Source organism: Gouania willdenowi, chromosome 4 (genome assembly GCF_900634775.1).
Source record: "Gouania willdenowi chromosome 4, fGouWil2.1, whole genome shotgun sequence".
Taxonomy (NCBI): Eukaryota; Metazoa; Chordata; class Actinopteri; order Blenniiformes; family Gobiesocidae; genus Gouania; species Gouania willdenowi.
This window is the reverse complement of record NC_041047.1, coordinates 31,995,079-32,020,059: the sequence shown is the minus strand read 5'-3', so window position 1 is coordinate 32,020,059 and position 24,981 is coordinate 31,995,079. Positions and strand designations below refer to the sequence as shown.

Sequence of the window (24,981 nt, the reverse complement as noted above, 5' to 3'; positions counted from 1 at the left end):
CATAAAACCGTTTCGTCCAGTTCAAGGTGATCAACATGATTAAAAAAATGAGATTCCCTTCCATTCTATCATAATCTGTCTTAATACTGTATACTGTGTGCAGCGCTGATGGTCGTTTGATTCTAAAATGGCCTTTGGCTTCCTTGAGTTTGGAAATGGCTGCTTTGGATAAAAAGTGGGATTCTAAACTTCTATTTAAGCCAACATTCTTTTTATACGAGAGTGTACAAAATTGGCTGCTTGAAGTCTGACCTAAAAGATTAAAGATTAAGATTAAATCGGGGCTTTCGCCTTTAATTGGCCATGTAATGTTATTACATACATGGAATTTGTCCTCTGCATTTAACCCATCCCAGAGGAGCAGTGGGCAGCCATTTTTGCAGCGCCTGGGGAGCAGTTCGGAGTTAAGGGACTTGCTTGAGGCTTGAACCGGCAACCCTGCGATTACACGCCCAGCGTCCTTAACCACTAGGCCACCCCTGTGCATGTTATGCTTGTAAAAGAAACTTCACAAACTCAAAGGCAACTCCATCTTTTAGGGCCTGTACTACAAAGCTGGGTTTCCTCTTATCTCCCTAACTTTCGGGATTTATTCCATTTGTGATGTACTACGACGCTGGTTAACTTCTTACCAGGGTAAATCACCATGATAATTTATGCTAACCTGGTCGGGGGTAGGTTTTTTTTTGGATAATCTGTGGGAGTAGGCTATGTAGGAAATTAAGGCAGACTACGTAAATACAGACACGTCGGTGCCATACTAGGTGAAAGTGAGTGATCAGAGCACTGTTCATTTATTATCTAGTGCCCTACAAAATTTATTTTGATTTTTTTCCAAATTCCATTGTTTTAAAGAAAATGTTAATTTGCAACTCCTGTGAGGAAACAAAATAAATACTAATACATAAATATAAAACCCATAATTAAACAAAAATGCATGTCAAAAAGAAAATGTGAGATACAATTAAAAAGTAGATATAAATTGTAGTGACATGGATTATTCTGACTGCTCCTTTTTAATTATTTCTAATTATTTACATGTCATATAAAGATGTATGAGAACAGCACTGATGTCACCCAATTTCCTCTCAGGGATCAATAATTTACTGAATCTGAGCAGGTTTATTGATTATGTTTTTATCAACTTAATTTAAATTAACCTAATTTAAATGATCCTGATGACATCATTCCAGACTGTAATGATTACACAAAACTAAATGGACACAAGGAAACATCAGTTATCATCAATCAAGTTATCATCAATCAAGTTATCATTAATCTACGATGTTTCAGACTCTACAATCCCTGGCATCAATGATCTCATCCACAACAACAGAACAACTTGTCCCATGGATCTTCTGTAGCTCTGATGAGATGTTGTTCGAATGTAACATTCTAATAATGTTTCTCCAACAAACTTTTATTTTGTAAACCGGAAGTTCCCACTGAAACGGTTGTACTTGAAGTAGCTTTCTGACTGTGAATGTGTACCTACGAGGCACGGACAAAAGGCTGGAATAAAACAACTAAAAGTCAACACGGACTGAGTTATTCTTAGTTAGTCAGACAGTTCGAACACTGAGCAGGTGAAGATGATTAAAGCTGATCACGTTTTCACGGAGCACCGCTGCGCTACACGAAAAACGGACGGAGCTTTACAAACACAGCAAAGTTAAACGGGCACTGATGGCTCTGTATTTAGAAGTCAGTGATGATTTGCGTTGCGTTGTTCATTTCCACATTAAAAAAACTTTGCCCCACGGTGACAATGTTTCATGCCGATTCTGTCCATTTCTGCGTTTAACCGTTTTCATTGGTCAATTCCGTGGTTCCTTCCGCAATTTTGTTATAGTGGATTTTATAGGGCCCTAATTGTCCAATTAATTAATATTGTATAATCGCATTATTTTACACGTTACCGGACTGCACTTGTCTGCAAACATTCCCTCATTCCTGCTTTTGGTCTGGATTATAGATTTTACTTCGCGCTAAACTCTGCGATTTAATCGGTGTGTGCTGTCCTACAAAGCTGGCTGCCGTCTTACGGGGGTAAATCATCATGGTAACTTAGGCCGAAAGACTTCCCAGTTTGGTACCAGGTTTTGTTCTGGCTAGGATCTGTGCGAGTACTAAAGCCCCGCCTCCTGACCAATCAGCTCTTTTAGAAAACTACCTGTCCAATCAAAGGAGGATCATTCTGTGAACACGTCACTGAGTGGATCTGATCTGAAAGCTGACAGGAGAGAGAATCATTATTCTGTCATTTACCCGATTACGTCCTATAGGAAATATATAGATTTTTATCTGATGGACTGACCTACTTTAGTCAGCTGATAAAACCCGCGTGCATCGGGCGCTTTCAGTCCAATTCATTCATGTATTCTGTGGTGACGCTAAGAGCCTCATTCCTGAAAAATAATATAAAATTCCTCAATTGTGACATAAGTAGTTGCCCAGTTTCTCCATGATTGTATTTGGTCTGACGCTGTGATCCACACCAAACTTTTGCTCATGTTTGACGAAGAGCGGACACACAAATAAAAACTAAGCTTCTTTTAGAACAGAGAACAGCTTTAACGATGCATTGCTTGCTTGGTTAAATTTTAATTTGCCATTGTGAGAGAAGACGCCGATGGCGACAGCCTCTTTCTTTCTCTAGTGGATTTCTTCAACATAAACGTTTTTGAAAGCAATAGCTGTGTTATTAGATAAACACTGTGTTTACGTCACAGCAAAAAACTATATTCACCACCTCCTAAGGAGAAAACCACAGTTATGGTCATGCACTTTCAATCCCCATTGTAAATAATGAAAAGGCTTTTTTTTTTTTTTTGGCGGGGGGGAGACAAGACAGAACACAAACTAAACTAGCTTGTAAATATCTTAGAGTTTTCTCAATAGATTTGTGGTGAAATTATAGGCCTAATGTTAAATACACTTTCCCTATAATGTGAGTTTGATTATTATAATGAAGGATGTTGAGAGAGAGGAGACAACCTGCATTAGTAAAAACACTACTTGACTTATTTGCTAGTATTTACAGTGATTTACAGTTCACTTTTTCAAAGTGTTGACCTTGACTGCGGATATGTTGTGTTGTGTATATGATGCCTTAACCTCATGTGTGCGCCCACCTGATAATAGATTATTGTTGTGTACTAATCATATAGAGTCTATATGCTATGGAGAGGTTTCTAATATTGATACTAATAGCTCTGTAAATAATCCTGGTTTTTTTTTTAGTAAGTAAGTAATGTTTTTTTATATAGCAGCTTTCACAGACAGAGGTCACAAAATGCTTTACATATCAGTTCATTCACAATCACACACCAATGGGACAGAGCTGCCATGCAAGGCACTAGACAACCACTGGGAGCAACTTAAGGTTCAGTGTCTTCCTCAAGGACACTTAAACAAATCGACCGGTACATACCGGGATCAAACCCTCAACCACGGTCGCCTATTTTAAAGGCCACAGCATCTGCATGCAGACACATTAGAAAAGGCAATATCTTTAACTAATACATTAAAACATAAAATATAACATTCAGTATTTATATAAAAAGGTATTAACTTTAGTAAACAATTATATACTACTTAAATACAATAGATTGATGACAATATGCCATACAACTAAAAAACCAGACAATGAAAATACAATATGTTCATAATACATTACATTACAATACATACAGTATAGCAATTAAAATATCAATGACCAAAATGAGATCAGAAAGCATCACCATCACAGCCTGGGGTTGTTTTGGCTTATGTTAGATTGTTTTCAAGTATTTTCTATAATTTAGTCCTTACTCTTGCTCCCACATGTGTGAATGGATGATCAGCGCACAATTTGAAGTTTGTCATTTTTCAGTTGTGCTTAGGTTATATAGTTCCTTCTATTTCCTTGTACCCTTATTAGTTTTGGTATTTCTGTTGTTTCCTGTTAGTTTTTTAATTAGGCCTGTGTGAATATGAACACAATGGCAATAAGAGTTTAGGAGATAATTACTTATTACTTATATTGCTAAATTTCACAAAATCAATCTATAATGTGATGGATTAAACAGTTGTCCTGATTATTTACATGTGCAGAGGCTGGCGGCTTTGGGCAGTTAACCCCCTGGTGAAATTGTTTCCATTTTTAGACCAGTCCGAGCAAAGGCAAAATACCAACTATGTCCTGTCTCCATTTTTAATTAATTATCTATCTGATGGACCACTACACATGGCTTTAAAATCCTTAATAACATGCTGAATTTGGGTTTTCTACATACATTTAGTGTTTTAGTGCATATAAATATTACTGTGATAGTGGTCTATCTGTGTTGCATGTTAGAGTTTTTTTCGGGGCATCCTGGTTTCCTCAAGGACGTGTCTCCTAGTACGTAATATGTATCCATATACCGGCCTTCTGTCTGTACAAAATATAACATTACTGGAAGTCACGTTAGGGTTAGTTAGTCCGTATCGTAGGTTAGGGTTAGTTAGTCCATATTGTAGGTTAGGGTTAGTTAGTCCGTATCGTAGGTTAGGGTTAGTTAGTCCGTATCGTAGGTTAGGGTTAGTTAGTCCGTATCGTAGGTTAGGGTTAGTTAGTTTGTAACGTAAGTTATGGTTAGTTAGTCCGTATCGTAGGTTAGGGTTAGTTAGTCTGTAACGTAAGTTATGGTTAGTTAGTCCGTAACGTAGGTTAGGGTTAGTTAGTTTGTAACGTAGTTGACGTATTAATACAAATGCAAGTAAAAGTGTGCAGCGTCTAATTGGCCAGTTTAGGTCATGTGGTGCACTAATCACGTGACCTAAACTTGCCAATGACAGGCGTTGCGTACGGAGAGACTGCCAGTGTATACGTGTCACGTATTGACAACCACTGCCTTTCTTCAAACAGTCCAAAGCATGAATCTTTGTGTGTCCATGCATTCTGATGAACTTCTGTGTAAAACAAATACCTGCAAATCGATCTTAAGCCATTTGTCGTGAAATCGTATCTGAGCATTGAGAATAAAAGATGGAGACGGCATCTTCCCCTCTGCTCTTCAGGCTGCAAACGCAGTCAGCCTGTAGGACAAACACAAGACAAAGTCTAATAGAAATCTGGAAGCAATATGAGCACAATCTCATCATATAACTGCATTTACAAAGCAGTGGATTTGCTGGGTTCTGAAAAGAACATAAATCCTAGAAAAAAATATTTTCCTCTCATTCCACAGAAATGACAAATACATAAACATTTACACACATTAATCTGAGCATTTCATAATCATGTTTTGAGTTTAGATTAGAAATTAGAGTTAGGCCTCCAAGGTGGCTTCTATTGACAACATTGATGGGCATATCAAAATAGTCAGTCCCTCTAAAGCCTTATAAGAATTTATATGAAGATTATTGTAAATTACTTCAAATCTTAAAGTCGCCCCAAAGGCAGAAAATGACGGACAGAAATGAGCCGGCGAGCCTCATGTTTGACACCACTGATTAAATAAAGTGTTGTAGCTTCACTATAACATTTGTGTGCTCGGAGGTTTAACTTCTGCACTAAACTCTCTCCTTGCATCGTTTATACATATATTATTGAATAACATATTTAAACCAAAGATGTCAGAGTACATCCCATCATGGGACCCAGAGGGGAAACATCTCCTTAGCATGAAATGCTATCAAATGCACATCCGTTATGTACCTGGCTGTGCTTTGAGTCCGTCACAGACAGCAACAGACAACGGGCTAACAAGCACAGACGCCCGTGTTCAAGGCTCGTGTTACAACACCCATTAGTAAGTAGTGTCCACATTAGCTCAGAGGGTAAAGCTAACTGTCTAGGGCTGCTAATCAGGCTAAGACCTCCGTCAGCTAGCCGAAGCTAATGCAGCTGAACAAGCTTCACAGTCATGTCAGTGAACCAAAGGCCAAGCCCCGGCTCCGGGAGACGCTAAAGTCTCCATTCTGGAGATAAATCCACAGTTTACCTGCGGTGTTCAGTCCAGCTATCCTCGACCTCTCGGCTGCATTAGCAGACCTTTATCACGAACCTGATTGACAGGAGAAGGACTGTGGGACTGCATGCATGGAAACAAATGACGTCATCTGATTGCTTAGTTTGCTGCAAAACATCTGTACCAGGACAGCCCGCTGGGGCGGGTCTAAAACATGTTTAAAATATGAAAATAATTCAACCAAGTGCCATTTACTAATTACAAACAAGTCAAGTTATATATCAGGATTTCCTTTAAAATTGTTTTTTAAACTATACAAATGAAGGCAAAACAATTAATTGACAGTTCATTAATTGAACTCAATTTGATCACTGCAGAGCATTTGGCTTTAACAGATGGTTATCACGTGTTTGGCGAACAAAAAAGTGCATCAATTTTGTTTGTTTTCATTTACATTACAACAATAATGTAAACCTCACCTAAAAATCAATACAATCAAACAAACACCAACGTGTAGACATTCTAATCTGGTTTGAATTGCCATTTAGATTAATTTAGTATCTACAGCAATAATATTAGGAATAAAACATTATTAAAAAATAATAAACTCCAATTATCGCATACATGCAATTTATTGGTCCAATGTGACGTTTAACTATAACCTAATATCTATATTTAAAATATCCATAGTTATTCGGGGGTGTTTAAATGTGTGTACATTGTACAGCGTATAAATACCTATTGATTTGGATACATCTGAGACTAGTGGCTTCCCGCCCGTCCGTTCTACGCGATGCTTAAAAACATACGCTACTTCCAGAGTAGAGGCGGGACGTAGAAGGAGGTGATGTTTGATCAAGTGTCCGCTGTGTGGCGCTGTGCATGCGGGAACACAGGAAGAAAAGAGAAGTAGTTTGTGTTTCAGTGTGAGAATGGAGATGGATCCGGAGTTGGAAGCTCGTGCTTCTTTAACAGCTGGAATAGTTACAGCTGTGGTGTCCAGTTTTATCAATGGATTAACTTTTGTTCTCCAGAAAAAAGGAATCCTGCGCTCCCGCCACAGAGGTATGAGTCAGAGTAATCTACAGTATCTATGGATATTAAACACAACACACGATCAGAAGTGATCAACCACCAAGATACACCTCAGATGTTTTAAAGTGTGCGTGTGTTTGCAGGAGGTTCGCACCTGACAGATGTGGTTTGGTGGAGCGGCACACTGTGCAGTAAGTACATGTTAGTAATAGTGTGAGCAAAGTTTAGATTAGTCAGGGAAACAGAGTCGGAGGAAATGTTTCTCTCTAATCATTTAATAACAGAAATGTAACAATCACAAAGTAAATCCACAGGAATAGTAATTTAATATGAAAACACAAGACACACATCTGGAGCAGCTGTGGCTAAGGCAACACCCTGACCTGTACAAAGACCAAGGTCCAAACACCAGGAGCCAGTGTTCATTTAGACTCCAAATTTGGATTTAATTTTAGTTTTCAGTCGTATATTTATTTTTTATTTTTTTTATTTTTTGAATAAAATGCAAACTAGTTGTAGTCCAATTTATTTTTTAAATCTGTCACACAGGGTCCCCACGGCCATGACATTCCTGGGAAAATTATGGAAATTGAAAAAACAATGTTCCAGTCTTGAAAAGTCATGAAATAATTGAACTGTTTTGGAAATATAGCCTATTTAATTTTATTTTTTAAAATCCAACCTTCATTATAACTATGGGACGTTAAGCAAGTCCCTTAACCCTAACACCTTGTGTTCTACATCGTTTTGGATTAAGATAAAATAAGATAATCCTTTATTGATCTCACAATGGAGAAATTCACTTGTTACATTTGGCATTCAGTAAGATCACTCAGGGTGTGCAGAATAGACGAGAAATGTGCAGACAGTTAAATTTTAAAAAGAGGCATCTTATGTACAATAAGTAAAAGCAAACATCTTAAGGGGATGGAGTTATAACAATTAGGAAATAAGAATAAATACAAATAGAATAAAAGTTAGAACAGACTAAAACCTAGAATATCTCAGTGCAAAGTTTACAGTTCTAGTGCAGGTTGTCAGTAAGTGACGCTGGTACAGGGAATAAAGTGATACAGAGATTATTGCACGTAGTTTTGCAAAGGGGGTTTATTGCACATGTTACTTTAGGGTCTTGTTGTACAGTCTGACAGCAAATTATACAGTTTTTATTAGTTTGACAAAAAATATCAATATATTTTGATATAGTTTTTCTTGGCATATATATTTCTTAATTAGTCATAGTCTCGTTATTGTCACTTTAAAAAAATGTAGTCAGCGATAACAAGCAAAACTCATTGGACTTAGATCAGCATCCAACATTCGTTATCTTCATCCCTCCTCCTCCTCCTCAGTATGAGATTCAGCTTCAATCGTTTCCATACATACACAGTTTACCCACTGTATTGTGATGAAAAATCACATCTGACATTAGAAATTATAAGTTTAATACACTTTAATATCTAATTAAATATCTTTTTCAATAACTAAAACTTGCATTTGCTCTGTCCAGTGTCCTACCCAACCTTCAAGCTCCCAGTGCCTGGAACATTCAGATATGAGATAAACAAACCCTGAACTTCAGTTAGAAATCTAAATATAAACATTAGCTGTTAACATATTTTACTATGTATACATTTTTATTGATTAAAAGCATTAAAGGGTTGATGTAGGACTATTGATTACTCACTGGTTTTAAATGGTTATGTAATGTGTGTGTGTGTGTGTGTGTGTGTGTGTGTGTGTGTGTGTGTGTGTGTGTGTGTGTGTGTGTGTGTGTGTGTGTGTGTGTGTGTGTGTGTGTGTGTGTGTGTGTGTGTGATCACCTCAGTGATCATCGGACAGATCGGGAACTTCTTTGCCTACAACATGGCCCCTGCTGTGATCGTCACTCCTCTGGGGGCCCTTGGGGTGCTGTTTGGGTAAATCAGACAAAACACTCTCAAACTATTTCAAATAGTAGATTGTAGGGATGTAATGGTTCACTCAACCCCCGATACGATTCGATTCACGATGCTGGGTTCACGATACGATTCTCTCACGATTTATTTTACAAAATGGGACTGTAGACAAATGATTGAAAAATATTCCTTTATTTTTTTGGGGGAAAAAACTACTGTTTTCCTTTTATTTTTCATTGTCAAAAGAATCCCTTGATAAACTATTCAAATTGTTGTTGTGACAAATGTTTTTAAGTGTTGCAAACCTATATGGTAAGTGGTTATATATATATATAAATATATATATCTTTTCTTTAACGTAAAGTGGGTTTCCTATGAAGATGTAATGAAAACAAGTGCATAAATTAGGAGAAAAAAAGTTTTTCATGTTGAAACCTCAACATTTCCTACCTTTTAAAGTTACTACTAGCCTTCCTCATTATCTTACCCTCTAATTAAAGTGAAACCATGAAAATGTAGTATTTAAGAAGTTCTTTTCTAACTGGTAGCCCTTCAAACTATACAGTACCTATGAAGTAGCTCACAGTTTCAGAAAGGTTGGTGACCCCTGCTCTAAAGCATCCAATTTGACCCGCAGGAGAAATAAAAAATGACACAGAATTATTGTGTAAATTACCAAATAATTCACATTCACCAATTTAAAGAAATTCCACTATATTTTTAGGGGCTTGCATTTTTCCTTTTATTTATATCACATGAATGCAGTCATTTTTAATTGAAAATTGTGGAAAGAACTCAATTTTGCCACCAATCTTGCACTTTCTCACAAACAATTTCACAAACATACTCTAAATTACACAAAAATTGGTAGCAGAATCAATACACTCTGAAGTGAATTGAACTGATATTGACAACTAGAGCACAATGATGTTAAAATTGTTCTTTTTTTCCCACCTAAAATCTGCAGCCCACAATAGATCAAACTGGTCTGTATTTGGCCCCTGAACTAACAGTACACTACCTAACCCCACTAGATCCCTCCACCTAACCCAAAAAATGCTAACACATCTCCAAAGTTGTCATAATTTAGTGAACAAAGCTTAATGACAGCCTTCAGGACTCCTTATTCATGCTAATGACAGATAATGACAGCATAATGTCAGCCTTATGCTTTTCTTACGGATCCTGTGCAAATTTTAATAAATGAGGCCCCAGATGGGTATGACATTATAATGACTGAGTGAATATTCAGTGTTTAAGCACTGCTTTAAATAGTGTAGGGAGGTATAACAGTGGAATATTAACACTCTGTGATTTTGCTGTGTGTGCACTGGGGCTGTTGCAGGGCTGTACTGGCTTCTTGGATCCTAGAGGAGCGTTTGAATATTGTGGGGAAGCTGGGCTGTGTGTTGTGTTGCTGCGGTTCTGTTTTGTTGATCGTTCACGCCCCAAAAGCTGAAGCGACATCAATACTGGAGCTGGAAGAGAGACTACTGGACCCAGGTGACCAACAGTGTTTGTAATTTATGAAGTAAAATTGTCTCATCATGACAGGGGTAACAACAGGCTTATTGGGCCTGTACTACGAAGCTAGATAAGTGAAGCCTGGATTTATCTCAGTTAGCGGATTTCACCTAGCCAACATTATCTGTCAGACAGAAGCTGTACTACAAAGCACAATATGAACTCGCTAACTTGTTTTAGAAATCTATGTTTATGTATGATTCTTTTGAAATGCGTAAAAATACCTAACTAGTCTCTTACTATGGTCTACTGCTGGTGGTCATTCATATACATTAATGTACATAAGTCCCTCCTTTGTCCTATATAAATGTAAACGATCGCCAAGTGCGCCCAGCCAATAGGCTTCGACTTAGTATTTTTGAGACTGTCAATCAAAGTGAACGTGTAACTGTGCACGGAAACAAGGCTGTGCGTCACAACAGCAAACAGATAAATATGATTTTGGCCCCTACCTGACCCATGGATCTATATTAATGTGACCCAATGCAACCTTTTTATGTACCGTGGTGCGTGTGCAGAAAAGTAGAGGCGTGGCTTCTGGTAGATTGGCAGGGGGAGGAAGTGAGGTTTTTTAGGGCGGGACATTGAGACGTTGTCTCAGAAACTCCGGATATCAGCTTTAAGCGAGTTGATTTCAGACAGCCTACGTGCGCGCTCTTGTGATGGGGGTGGAGATTGCAGCGTCAGACCAATCACAATCACTGAAAAACTGTGCAGAGCAATTACGTCACAATTCAGCAATAATCCTTTAATATGAAGAATTAAAATCCATAATTCAGATAAAAACAACACTGTTGGTGCTGAAAAAGCAGAAAGAAAAGAACACAGGCAGGAAGCTGCTGACACAGTTAATGCATAAAAGTGTGAGATTATACAATATTAATCCATCGGATGATAAACGGACAGCACTCTGATCAGTTTCACTTTATTACATCACAGACGTGTTTATATTCACGTAGTCCTCCTCGATTTATCTCACACACACCGGGAGAGCACATTGTTTCACTGTAGCCCCCTTTTTTAATCTGTATGGACGTACAGTGTGAGCAGTCAGATCATGTCAGAGTGTTGGTCCGTATAGTGTGAGAACATGAATCATGAGCTGCGCACATTCGGGCTCTGCAATTGAGTCGCACAACGATTGAAAAAAATCGCACAGTGTCTGCCCGACTTAAATGGGACACCTGCAGTAGAGTGCTTTGAATGTATGCATCTCAATGGCTAGAGCTTCCAAGTGTACACCCTTGGTTGCACTATGACTGGGGAAGGATGGAGAGGTTATGTTATTTAAGTATGCACTGTTAGAAGGGAAACGTTTGGTGAATGACTTGTCTGCTTCAGTGTGTGTGTGTGTGCGTGCATTGCCCACGGTCATTACTAAACCTGCTCCATCACAGCATCACTAATGCTTATGTATGAATGAATAAAATGATTAATGAGTTGATCCGTTCGCGATACAGAGAGTGTCCGACACTAGTCTTCATCAGCTGAGTGTAGATCAGTCCATCAGATGTAAATATATACCTTTCATAAAGGATGTCAACTGTAAATGAAAGGATTGCATTTATCCATTAATAATCTTTCTTTCCTAAACGCAGTTGTCAGATCTGCACCAACCAGGATCTTTTGACAATGGACAAGTTATTTTCAAAGAGAACTGATTGGTCAGGAGGCGGGGCTTTTGTATTCTCTCAGATCTTATCCACTTTATAACCTGGTCACGACCAGGTTAGGTGTTCAGCCTAAGTTACCATGGTGATTTAGCCTTGTAAGATGTTAGCCAGCATCGTAGTATAGCACACGCCGAATAAATCCTGGACGTTAGCGCAATAAGACGGAATCCAGCTTCGTAGTACAGGCTTCAGGTTTCTTGTAAATTGCCTAATGCTAGTGCCGTAGTGCTCAGTATAATATAGTGATGTTGTCCCTGTCCTGTTCTGCAGTGTTTGCCACTTACCTCCTCTTCGTCCTCCTGCTGCTGCTCACTCTCATCGTGTGGGTCGCTCCCGCTCACGGTCACACAAACATCATGGTCTACATCACTATTTGTTCCCTTTTTGGTAACTTCACCGTACCCAGCAGTAAAGGCCTTGGCCTGCTGGCCCCGGAGGCGTTGGGAGGTGGCTCGTCCAGCAGCAGAGCTCTAACCCTCTTCCTCTTCCTGCTGATGATACTGACTGTCAGCGTCCTCTCCCAGTTCTTCTTCATCAACAAGGCCCTGCAGCACTTCAGCTCCAACATATTTGAAGCCATATACTATGTGATGTTCACGTCCTGTGTGATCCTCTCCTCTGCTCTCCTCTTTAAAGAGTGTACCACGCTGACTGTGTCTGATGGCCTCACCATGTTGTGTGCTTTAACCACTGTGTGTGTTGGTGTTGTTTTGCTGAGGATTTCTCAGGAGGTTTGGAAAGAGAAGGAGGATCAGAAGAAGACTGAGTGACACCATAATGGTTACGTTCTAGGCCCTACTGTAGTTGACCTAAACAGACTGATTATTAATGGAGCTGCTTTCACTTTAAAGCTCCAGTATTATGCTATTATTCACCCATCTCCATTTGTTCTAAGAACTCCAACCACAGTTTTTGAGGCTCATTTCCCCAAACTTGCCTGTTTTCTGGAGTTTTAGCCCTCTGAAAAGTCACTTTCAGAGCGCTCCTAAAAACAGGCTGTTTTTTGGGCCTTCCTGCATATGAGTGGGTGTAAACACACACGCTACTTCAGCGTGTGTGTTTATTACACCAGCAGCAGTAAATCATTAACAGTCTTCCGTCTCTGCCTTACTCGTCTGACCACAGAACTAGTCCGTTTAATACAATAGTCCATTATTTTGTCCAACTGCTGCTTCGCTTTGGGTCACAAACACATCAGATCATCCCATAAAGGCAATACAAGGTGGTATAACGACTACTAAAAAAAACTGTTTTGAGCGCTCTTTGGTTTATTTATATACTGGATTATCTATATTCTGAATGTAAAGATATTAACTGTGATATCAACTGTAATATCAAACTGCCTTTGCTATGTTTGTTTTACCTGTGAGGTAGTTTGAGAGGGAGGAGCTCACATTCTTATAGAGTAGGAGGAGCCAGGATTGTTTCCTTATGAGTCATAAGGGGGCAAAAATCCAACTCGCCCGTTTGGAGCTGACTTTTTACAAAATGGAATAGCAAGGGAGTGAGGAAACAGAACTTTTTCAACTTTTGCCTTCTGAATGAGGCTAAAGGAATGTATATCACTGAAACAAAACCATTATAAAGTTATTTTTTTTATATAATACTGCCCCTTTAATTCCCAGGGGCCTCATGTACAAAGATCAAAGACTAGTGTGGAATGTTGTGTTAATTTTACTTGAACTGTAACAAACCAGATATCAAAAACTTGTATTTGCTTTGATTTCACTTTGACTCTACTTTTAAATAGTAATTATTTTTCATTATTAAAAAGCTACCTCGGCCTGGAGTACAGCCCATTGGCTGTAACTTCCTTACAGGAAGTGACAAACTTCTGACCATGTCTGGGAATCATTCAGGGTAACCTCAGTAGAGCTTATTTATATCCACAACCAGAGCAGTCTGTCTGAATGCAAACATTTATTTTGTAAATAAATCTACTCTTAATATGTTTTAAAATAATTCCATTCCATTTTAGTTTTTCAAATGTTTATTTCAATAAATTTAATATGAAAATTTCTAAAGTCTTTCGTCTTGTTTCATGAATTTTAGGAATTGTGGTATAAACATTTTCCAAACGTTTAACATTAATGCCCGGGACAATTTAAGCACATTTTAACAAGAAATAAAATTAAGTTTATATCTGAAATCTAACAGAAAATATATTATTATTATTATTATTATTATTATTATTATTATTATTGAAGATTAATCAAAACATTTTAAAAAAAAAATCTCCAGACATTACATACTTGTTGTTTATTGGAGTCTGGATTAACCCAACATACATGTTTTAGACCTGTAGGAGGAAAACGTATTTAGCATGGGAACAACATGCAAAACCCAGATAGAACGTTAGAAGGTACCACACCACACTCATACCACACCCAGGAATCAATGTTAGGGCAGAAAATTAGAAATAGAATCAGAATTACTTTAATAATAACAGGTGACAAAACTTTCATTATTATGGCAGAAGAAATTATGGCAATAAAAATATTGGTATTCCAAGACAAGTAACAGGTAACTGTGCAAAATAGATCTGAAACATATTCTAATGATTGCGTATGTGTAAGCCATAGAACTGTAACATGGTTGCACAAGTTTGCGTTTAATTAAATTGTAATTTACAGTTTTTATAGAATTTCCATGCCAATTACAATTACAAAGTCAATTATTTGAACCCAACAACTCAATTAAGATTACAACAGCAAAATATTTTTTCAATTACACTTACAGTTATGTCATATTTTTAATTGATTACCAAAACGATTACAATCATAATTGACCCCAACCCTGCATGAAGCTCTATCTGTGCTGTTCAATTCTATTCAAAACAGCTTTATTGGCATGGGACACAAGTTTGCATTGTCAAAACAAGTGTGATATAGAACAATGTACACACAAAAATAATAATTATTAAAAATTTGTGTGGTGCAATAAAATAGTATGTAGAGCAAAATTTACAATTAGATTATTTGTATTATAAAAATGGACACGTTTATGTACAGAATTTTACGTATATCGATATACAGACACATGTGCCTGGTTATACATATACATACATACATACAGTACGTGTACACAAACACCGACATATAGGGATGTGAATCTTTGGCTGTCTCACGATTCCAGTCGATTCTGATTGTTAGGGTCACAATTTGATTCAAAACCGATTCTCGATTCAAAAATTTACATAATGCATCATGTGTTAAGGCTAATTATGGCATCAAAACAATACAGTTTATATAAAATAATTCTAAATAAACTGATTCCAATGATGTAATCACACAAAGGCAAACTTGAGACAAAAGGTAACATTTATTCATGGTAAACAAATAAAAACGTACTTACTGTACAAGAAATAACTTGCATAAATAAAATTTGCCGAAATTTAAGCTTAGACCAGCTGCCCCTTTCTTCCAGAAGTAAGTCTCAACTCTCAGTGACTACAAGAATTGTATAACTGCATTCGTCATGTACTTTGTCAGTTTTGTTGTTGTTGTTGTTGTTTTTTGTTTTTGATGTTTTTTGTGTTTCTACTTGTATTGTTTAATAAAACAATAAATAATAAAAATAAAAAACAAAATCGTTTTTTTAAAGTTTATGAATCGATTCAAAATTGCAGATGATTGGAATCGCGATTCTTATGTGAATCTATTTTCCCCCACCCTAGTATATATATATATATATATATATATATACAGTACACACAATATGTATTAATATTGCTGTTCTCTATTTTCGCCTGCAGGGGGCGCGAGCAGATCATGAGTAGAAAAGCAGAAGAAGAAGAAGCGGTTCTCCTCGCTACAGTCCGTCTGTTGGACAGCGTCAGTGTCAGTGTCAGTGGCTCTGGAGCAGGAATGTAAAGCTGTCCACTGAGCACTGAGCAGGGATCTGTGGGAGGCCGTGGCCGTTCGTCCTCTCCGGCCTCCAGTGAGCACTGAGCAGGTAGCACGAACGGGTTAAACATGGTTAAACACGACACCAGCTAGCCTGCTGTGCTAATCTCTGCTAACCTGGCTAGTTAGACTTTAACCCTCCCACAGTTAAGGTTGAACCTGAAACCCGGAAATGAGTTATCAGTTCCTATATACTGTTAGTCTATACTGTAAATAAATTAATGACGAATGGTTTAACTAGCTGTAAATTATGTGGTTTTATAAGTAATGTAGTGCCCATTTCCGGGGTTTTGAGTTGCACTTTAGTCAGAATTTAAGGTTTAAGTTTTACTACCACCGCCAGTTAAACCTGAGTGCTGGTAGAATTAATTAATTATGTTTAATAAGCTCATATATATATATATATATATATTTGTTATCAATAAAGCACACAGAGTGCAGAATCTCTCATAAACAACTACAGTAACTATTTACATGAGTTGCAAATATCATCTTCATCAAAATCCACACACAGCACCTTCTCCTTAAAGTACATTTGTGGAATTGTTTTGTGAGAAATTGCAAGATTTGTGGCAAAATTGAGACTTCTTTCCACAGTTTGCGATTGTGAAATCACATTCATGTGATATAAACAAAGGAAAAATGCAAGCCCCTAAAGATATTGTGAAATTTCATTAAATTTGTGAATGTGAGATATCTACAACTGAATTATTTGGTAATTTACACAATAATTCATGTTTTCTGTGTCATTTGCTTTCTCCTGCGGGCCAAATTGGATGCTCGGGCCTTGAGTTTGACTCCCGTGGGTTAGAGTAATGAACAACACTTAATGACAGGCTTCATGACACCTTATTCATGCTAAGTAATTCTGAGTGTTGTAAGAATTAATGAATGTTTAATAAGCTCATGATTTGTCAGTTTTTTGTAAAGTCTGTGTGTACATACAGACAGTGCAGAATCTCTTGCTAACAAGGCACTCGTAGACAACTACAGTAACTATTTACATGAATTGCAAATATCCTCCTTCAAAATCCACACACACACAGCACCTCCTCATTGTGAAGCCATTGGTTATTAGTGAAACACCGTCGAAGGCGGGTCACTTCCCTGAATCCATTCCTGCATGAATTAAGTATTATTTACATAGCTTCTGCCTAAAGTACTCAGGGTTTAGGAAGCATTCACGCAGGCATGTGTAATACCCAAAACAACCGGTTTGCTGTCAGGGAGTCGCTTGTGTTGGTTAGTATTGGATCAGACGGTAGTGCTGTGAGGTAGCGGCACTATTCGTACCATGTCAGACCCTGGGTTTCCTCTCTGTTCTCTCTCCTGTGGACACGGTCAGTTTGCTATGTTGTTGAACAGGAGGAGCATCTTCTTCACTGTGAGATGTTGATCATTGTCTCTTGTGGTCTGCAGGTGTTTGGCCTGTCCAGAACTGTACACTTGGTCACCATCTGCATTGTTCAGGGGTTAATGTAACAGACAGCAGTAACTCATCCAGCCTGGCTATGGGTCAGGACAGAGGGAAGTATGATTTCTACATTGGTCTGGCTCTGGCCATCAGCTCCAGTATCTTCATTGGAGGCAGCTTCATCCTCAAGAAGAAAGGACTTCTTCGACTGGCCAGAAAGGGCTCCACAAGGGCAGGTAACTAACTTTTATCCCCCCCCCCTTCAGTGTTTTTGCTTTTAAAGATACATATTTCTCAACTTGAATCTGTCATGACACTCCCTGTTTGCGTTGTGTAAGTGAAGAAGTTAGAGCTGTGGCCACAGCCCAGCTTTCTTATCCCTACTCTTCAGGCTCATCTGGTTCTCTCACATGTGCAGGGTGTGTGTGTTAAGTCAGTGAGTTTCCTAAACTTGTTTAGCAATCATTTACTTTATTGCTTCACTCGAACAGCTCAGATGGAACTCTGACTTCACACATTTCGGGCGGTTTGGTGCAGTTTTGCTTAGTGATAGACTATATTAAGCTGATTTTTGCGTTTTTACGTGCATCGGCCGATGCGTGCTGCTGCGTTTGCCAATCTTTTTTATTTACAGAGAGCATACATTTTTTACTTGTTCTTGTTCTACCTCAGCTCTTTTAAATATTTCTTAAATATTTTGTACTTGTTTTTGTTCTACCTCACCTTTGTTAATTTCAATAAATGTTCGTTTTTTTGAAAAAATAGAGACTTTTACCATTTATCATCGTTGTGTAATTTTTATGATGTAAATTGAGGGAGCAAAAGTAGTATTGGCTCCAAATATCGGCTCAAGAAAATCAGCAGTCCGTATTAGAGGTGTCCCGATCCAATATTGATATCGGCTATTGGTCCAATACCAGCCAGAAAATGAATATTGGATTTTATCGGACTGCATCTAAAATCTCAGATTATTCAGTTGTAGAATACAGTAGATATTATGTTGAAGGTTAGAATGTATGTAAATAATTGGTTAATAATAAATGGGTCACTTTTTCTCATTCCTACTGTTACTGACTATTGTTCTCTGAGTAACATCTCTTGATCAAGGCTTTTCTAACATTCCACACTACAAAATAAGTCATAAAAGTATGTATGATTTGCGTTAGTGTCGGATCAGTATCGAACAATACTCAAGGCTGCAATATCGGCATCGTATCAGAAGTGAAAAAGTTGTATCGGGACATCCCTAGGCCGTATCGATCATCGGCTAAGGCTGATGGGAAAATTTTTTTTAAAAAATTGGTATCGGTCCTAAAAGTCCCTAAGTGTTTCTTTCACATGTTGAACATATTACTGTTTGTTTGTGCTTTACAGGTCAGGGGGGTCATGCATATCTTAAAGAATGGCTGTGGTGGGCTGGTTTACTGTCAAGTAAGTAATGGAAAGTATTTACTGTCATATATGAAATTAGGGCAGTTTTGTGTCTGATTGGTCAGACTGTAGCACAGATTAGGACACTAACACCATGTAATACTTTTTGATGAGATTTTTACAATGTTTAATAGGGCTGGGAGATGTGGACCAAAACTCATATTTGAATATTTTTTCTCAAAATGGCGATATATACGCGATATAAATCTTGATGTTTTTAACTCAATAAAGTCTGACCAGAAAGACTGGGTTAAATTTGCTGATGAAAAAATGCCACACAAGCAAACCGCTGCACAAAATGTGCTGCTTTCGTTGTTTTTTTCTTTAAAGGGACAGCACGTGTGAGTGAGTTCTTTAATGTGGCGTGTTTAGAGGAAGGTCTGGGTTAAGACGCACTCAGAAATCCATCTAACTGTGCTTTTCATGATGTTCTGAGAAAGCAGCGACTCCTAAAACAAGTGTTTTAATACAAAAAAAGGAATAAACTATAGATCTCAGAAATATGGTAAAATTGTAAAGGACACCGTTTGACTGTACTCTATGAATAATATTAAATACTTGTGTGATGTGATTGTATAAATAAAAAGTTTAAAAAATATATAGATTTTCTATATTGGCAAAATCCAAAAACTCGATTTATCAAATCACTATACATTGCCCAGGCCTAGCGTCTAAGTGGACTGCAAACTTAACAGGTCATTTTATTTATTCTTGTATGGGGCCATTATTGTAGCAAAACTGTGTGTGCGTAATACAATCCGTGTGTCTGTACCTTGATCTGTGTGTGTTTCAATCTGTGTGTGTAGGATTAGGATTTCTAAACAAAGTTGTCTGTGTGTAATCCAATTTGTGTGTCTGTATTAACATCTGTATGAGTGGGTCATCAAACCGGGACATTCTATTGGCCGTCTCTGTGCATGAGACTTTTGGAAGACATTTGGCGAATACGATCTGTTACCTTTTAATACATCTCGTGCAGTACCGCTAGAAACTAACAGTTGTTGCTGGTGAAAAGTGACAGACCCTCCAATTGGAGGCAAACTTCATAATACACTTTTTTATATAAATGTTTTTATAACTGTAACTTATGTCATACGTTATATAACGTCATATAACTTGTTAATAAAACACGCGTTTAGTATCTGTGTACTGTTTGTTCTTTGGTTATTTCATTAAAAAAAAAATTCAAACAACAAATAAAATTAAAACGGAAATACAGAAAAATCAAAAACCAGACAAGCAGCGGTTTTCTGTGGTGTAATGAATCTACTGGTGCTCTTTGTATCTTGTGATCAACTTCGTGTGTGTTGACGGCTGAACGTGAGCATCTTGTTACAAAAACATCCACAGACTGATGAAAACAGGAGCAGAACCTGAAAACTGCTGAAATAAGTATTAAACAGTTCTATTGTGTGTGAAGACCTGGTCCAGGACCTGTGGAGGGAAACCAGGTGCAGTGTAGTGGTCCTGTTTGCTCAAAAAGCTCTCACTCTAATTTCCCCATAAAATATCCAAATATCTCACAACAAGAACAAGATTTCGCCATTAAGATTTAGAATTTAAAAACTGAAAAAAACGCTGCTTATTCGAGTAACTTATATGACATAAGTTATAAAATATATATATATTCTTTTTTTTTTTTTTAAAGTGTATTAAGTTTGCCTCTAATTGGAGGGTCTGCCATTTGGTACCAGCGACAACTGCTGGCTTTTAACGGTATTGCATGAGATACAAGTATTAAAAAGTTACAGATCACATTCACCAAATAATGTCCCGGTTTGATGACACACGCATACGGATGTTAATACAGACACACGGATTGAATTACACACAGACAACTTGGTTTACAAATCCTAATTCTACACACACAGATCAAGGTACAGACACACGGATTGTATTATGCACACACAAATAGTTTTGTTACAATAATGGCCCCATATTGGTAAATGGTAAATGGACTTGATTTTATGTAGCACTTTATCCCCACACTGAAGCAGTCTCAAAGCACTTTACATATCAGCTCATTCACCCAATCACTCTCACATTCACACACCAGTGGGACAGGACTGACATGCAAGGCGCTAGTCGACCACTGGGAGCAAGTTAGGGTTCAGTGTCTTGCCCAAGGACACTTCGACACATAGTCAGGTACTGGGATCGAACCCCCAACCTCTCGATCAGAAGACGACCCTCTACCACCTGAGCCACGGTCGCCTTATAACGGACGTTCAAATTTTAGTGTTTTAGTTTTTAATTGCATAACATGCCTTTATTTTACATTGTAACTGTTTCTAATTTCTAATTTGATTAGTAAATGTTATTGACATAATGTGATGTTCATCAACACACAACCGGCTACTTAGATGTCACCATTGTAAGTGAATGTAATGTCTGTTTTTGTCCCTTTTTTTATTTTTATTTTGTAATTTCACCACCTCTGAGATCACAATGTTTGTAACATTTAAGTAGACATCATTTAGAACTTCTGTGGTTGTGATAAACAATAAATATATACTCATACAGAGAGCTTGGCACATCTCCACTGGTTAAACAGGGATCGTTTGCTACTCGATGTTTCATCATTTAGGAATGTTGTTTTTTTTCAGTGTTTTTTGTCAATCATTAACGGTTTGCGCTTATGATGGTTGTCTTTAAGCTTCTGTAATGTGAATAATCACTGAGAATGATGTTGATTTGATTGAATATTAATAATTTTCATATTCTCTTCTAGTGGGAGCAGGAGAAGCAGCCAACTTTGCAGCGTATGCCTTTGCCCCCGCTACACTGGTCACCCCACTGGGAGCGCTCAGCGTGCTTGTCAGGTACACATTGTGTTCACTCTCCCATGCAGGCTTTTCTTTCTGTTTGGCAGTGGATTTGTCTGATTGGTAAGTGTTGTTGCAGCGCGGTTCTGTCCTCATACTTCCTGACGGAGCGGTTAAACTTGCACGGCAAGCTGGGCTGCCTGCTCAGCATCCTGGGCTCCACCACAATGGTGATCCACGCTCCGAAAGAGGAGGAGATCAGCAGTCTGCAGGAGATGTCCAAGAAGCTGGTAGACCCAGGTATGCAGGACGCCATCATTGCAGTGACTCCAAATAAAAGTTAAACAGCAAGATCTAGTTTTTTACATTATAAAACAAATATGACAATAACGGTATTGAATAGAGTTTAGAAAATCTTTTATCAACCATTTATTCTTATGAAAAAGGATTCACAAAAAAAACAGACTTCCAAATTGACTGTTTATAGTTAAACAATAAAATGCAACCCGCGTTGTCTCTGCCTGCCTGAGATTTCTTTTAACCGTCAGATAAACTGAATGTCTGACACTTTCTTGCTGTATTTCATTTAAAAAATGAGGTAGTAGTGGCATAAATATTACCAATTAATTAAGCTACACACTCTCCATTTCTTTGCCTGTTTTTTTTTTTTTTTTTAACACACCTCGTGTGGGAAAAAATATATATAATAAAATCACACTGATGTTAGATATGAAAACGTTAATCACATTTTATGTCATAATTGCAGCCGCATGTGTTGTATTCATTGTTGCTAAACTTGTCCTGTAAATAGTTTTTGCTCTAATGATCAAAACCATTGATCTGAAGCTCATTGCTGATGCTCTCCTGTAAATAGTTTTCTAATCAGCCTTAAATATAACAATTTCTGATCAACCCATATCAATTGCATGCCTTAAATAACATACCGGTTAAATCCCCGCCCATTTTAAGACAACCTGACCCACTTTTGGGTTAGGCCCCGCCCACTCCGAGTACAGATAATTCATATGGTTAACAGCTATTGCTGTACTCATCATCCATACTTGTTAGGCTGCCTTATCAATGAAAATATTGGTATTAATATTTTTGGTGTGTGCATCTAAAAATGATTATAATGATCCTAAAGAAATTGTAAATGACAGTTACAACAGCAACTGAATTTTTTAACTCACCATAATTACTCCATATTTGTAATCGTCAATTCTGTGATGACAATTTTAATTGACCCCAACCCTGCCATGACCTTTCTGATCCTGAGCTCTACAGGGTTACAGATGCTCTCACTTGATGCTCATCAAACGTTGACACCAGCCTTAGATTCTCCTGCTCACCATGTCGTCATTTTTTCCTTTTCAGGGTTTGTCGTCTTTGCCACTCTGGTCATTATTGTGGCTCTCATCTTCATATTTGTTGTGGCTCCTCGTCACGGTCAGACCAACATCCTGGTCTACATCACCATCTGCTCTGTGATTGGGGCACTGTCTGTGTCGTGCGTGAAAGGACTCGGCATAGCCATCAAGGACGCCATCGCTGGCAAAAGCGTGGTGACAAATCCTCTGGGTTGGATTTTGCTGGTGGGGTTGGTGGCCTGTGTGAGCACACAGATCAACTACCTGAACAAAGCCCTGGACATTTTCAACACCTCCCTGGTAACGCCCATCTACTACGTGTTCTTCACCACGTCTGTGCTCAGCTGCTCAGCCATCCTCTTCAAAGAATGGGAGCACATGGGCGCAGACGATGTGATTGGGACGCTCAGTGGCTTTCTCACAATCATCGTGGGAATCTTCCTGCTTCACGCATTCAAAGACATTAGTGTCAGCCTGGCTACTCTGGCTGTGTCCATGAGGAAAGAAGCTCATGTTGCGAGTAACGGCACAACGTCTAACGGTAATTATGAACTGCTGCACCAGGCCAATGAGGATGTGGAGGACAGAGAGTTAGGTTTGCCTTTTGATAGCGTATCTAGAAGGAATGGAACAATGAGTTCCTCCTTGGACCATTAGGACCTTTATGTGTGGTGTTTGAAGACAATCAGTCATAAGGTGATGCAGACTTGACCAATGAATTGTATTTATTTAATTTGCCTTACTCCCTTTTGAATACGACTCTAAAGTCATTTATTCAGAACTCAGTTTCATTCCTCTGTAGCACTGTACATACATTTTGAAAACTGTTTTGCTATATGTGAAGCATCTTCATGCACTGACTTATTTTCTATAAATCTAAATACGTTTGATTATATATTCTCTAAAAGTTCCTGCTGACAGGTGTGATTGAACAGACACTACTTCATGAATTTTCCATGTTTGTTTTGGGGGGTTTTTTGTGGGGGGGGGGGGGGGGGAGAGATGTTAACAAAGCCCAGAGTACCAACGTTTGTTACATATTTATTGAATTAAAATGATTAAAACAAGGCACAGTGAATATGTGTGAGGTGAGAATTATCTTTACCTTTAAATGAGCATGCACATTCTTACAACACATAATTTGACTTTACTTAAAAAAAAAAGTAGCTATTGACCCCACCTACTTCCACCACAGCAAACCTTAAATATGTGATAAAACTCTTTCCTCCCTGATTCATCTACGTATAAAACAAAAAATGGGAACATCTGTTTTGATAAGGCACAAGTGAATACAAAAAACATCAGAAAAACTGATCTCATATATATGATGGTCCTGCGTTCTAATATCTGGCGCTACTGTGGTAATGCTGACAGTGTTTGGAACGTTATGATGCTAATGGCAGTGGTTCCTTAGCTGCTGGCGAGCGACTGGTGTATCGGTGGCTGGAAGCATCGGACATGTTCAACTGGCATGTTCTCTCCGTCACCTGACTTCAGGTATTTGTTGAGAATGGCAAAGATCTCGTCGTTGAGAACCTGGAATTTGCGGATTCTATCCACCATTTTCTTCAGGGGCTAAAAGGAAGCAAAGCACATTAGATGGTGAACAGATTATTTTATATTACTCTGAGCGCTGCTGGCAGACAGGAAGTCAAAGCCCCAAATATACTTAACTATGGTTACATTTTTCTAAAACTCTGAATAATGCATGGTTTAATGTGTAAATGTTCATAAAAGACAAAGAATTTATTTAATATTCTGCTAAATGCACTTGCTAAACTCCCACTAAATGTGGAACATTTCAGTGATGTTAAGTTTGGTCACAAAATTCACTTTTGAAATTTAATGTAACCTAATGCCTTCAAGTCTGTTGTGGAAGAAGAGAAAAATACCACATTCTGTGGAAAGGTAACAGTTGTTAATTTTGGAAGAGTTTAATAACCAGAGTAAAAACAGCTCCAATAATTTGTCTTTAAATTCCCGTCAGTTCATTTATCCCACTTTGTTCCTCTGTCTCCAGGTCAGGCTTAGAC

The 24,981-nt window shown here is 38.0% G+C and overlaps 4 protein-coding genes across 7 annotated transcripts in view; 2 read left to right on the top strand and 2 right to left on the bottom strand.

The window, feature by feature from the left end:
• herc2 (HECT and RLD domain containing E3 ubiquitin protein ligase 2) overlaps positions 1 to 6,088 on the bottom strand; it is a 78,242-nt gene extending 72,154 nt beyond the window's left edge. For both annotated transcript variants that reach the window (XM_028445436.1, XM_028445437.1), the window contains exons 1-2: positions 5,970 to 6,088; positions 4,953 to 5,061 (exon numbers count right to left, since the gene is read on the bottom strand). In XM_028445436.1, coding sequence (XP_028301237.1) covers positions 4,953 to 5,024 — 72 coding nt within the window. In that variant the 5' untranslated portion in view covers positions 5,025 to 5,061; positions 5,970 to 6,088. The remainder of the gene's footprint in view (positions 1 to 4,952; positions 5,062 to 5,969) is intronic.
• Positions 6,089 to 6,835: 747 nt separating this feature from the next.
• On the top strand, positions 6,836 to 13,518 carry nipa1 (NIPA magnesium transporter 1). The gene is made up of 5 exons (XM_028444874.1): positions 6,836 to 7,001; positions 7,115 to 7,162; positions 8,800 to 8,890; positions 10,215 to 10,372; positions 12,337 to 13,518. Exons 1-5 carry the CDS (start codon positions 6,869 to 6,871, stop codon positions 12,834 to 12,836), a joined length of 930 nt encoding a protein of 309 aa, XP_028300675.1. The 5' UTR covers positions 6,836 to 6,868; the 3' UTR covers positions 12,837 to 13,518.
• Positions 13,519 to 15,833: 2,315 nt separating this feature from the next.
• Positions 15,834 to 23,838, top strand: nipa2 (NIPA magnesium transporter 2). 2 transcript variants are annotated; one of them, XM_028443430.1, is made up of 6 exons: positions 15,834 to 16,020; positions 17,391 to 17,621; positions 18,760 to 18,816; positions 21,548 to 21,638; positions 21,721 to 21,881; positions 22,956 to 23,838. In XM_028443430.1, the coding sequence occupies exons 2-6, from the start codon at positions 17,483 to 17,485 to the stop codon at positions 23,603 to 23,605; spliced, it is 1,098 nt and encodes a 365-aa protein (XP_028299231.1). In that variant the 5' UTR covers positions 15,834 to 16,020; positions 17,391 to 17,482; the 3' UTR covers positions 23,606 to 23,838. The 2 variants fall into 2 exon arrangements, with proteins under 2 accessions (XP_028299231.1, XP_028299230.1); XM_028443429.1 differs by lacking the exon at positions 15,834 to 16,020 and adding an exon at positions 17,126 to 17,311.
• A 135-nt stretch (positions 23,839 to 23,973) lies between these two features.
• Positions 23,974 to 24,981, bottom strand: part of cyfip1 (cytoplasmic FMR1 interacting protein 1) — a 36,424-nt gene continuing 35,416 nt past the window's right edge. Inside the window, exon 31 of one of the 2 annotated variants that reach the window (XM_028443427.1) lies at positions 23,974 to 24,523. In XM_028443427.1, the coding sequence (XP_028299228.1) occupies positions 24,359 to 24,523 (165 nt within the window). In that variant the 3' untranslated portion in view covers positions 23,974 to 24,358. The remainder of the gene's footprint in view (positions 24,524 to 24,981) is intronic. The other variant, XM_028443428.1, reaches the window with a different exon arrangement.

Excerpts from the sequence above, each read along its gene's own strand:
- nipa2 (XM_028443429.1), top strand. The coding sequence starts at position 17,266 with ATGTCAGACCCTGGGTTTCCTCTCTGTTCTCTCTCCTGTGGACACG. Across the intron at positions 18,817-21,547 it reads GTGGGCTGGTTTACTGTCAA|TGGGAGCAGGAGAAGCAGCC; the intron begins GTAAGTAATGGA and ends ATTCTCTTCTAG. Across the intron at positions 21,882-22,955 it reads CAAGAAGCTGGTAGACCCAG|GGTTTGTCGTCTTTGCCACT; the intron begins GTATGCAGGACG and ends TTTCCTTTTCAG.
- nipa1 (XM_028444874.1), top strand. The coding sequence starts at position 6,869 with ATGGAGATGGATCCGGAGTTGGAAGCTCGTGCTTCTTTAACAGCTGGA. Across the intron at positions 7,002-7,114 it reads CCTGCGCTCCCGCCACAGAG|GAGGTTCGCACCTGACAGAT; the intron begins GTATGAGTCAGA and ends GTGTGTTTGCAG. Across the intron at positions 8,891-10,214 it reads GCCCTTGGGGTGCTGTTTGG|GGCTGTACTGGCTTCTTGGA; the intron begins GTAAATCAGACA and ends GGGCTGTTGCAG.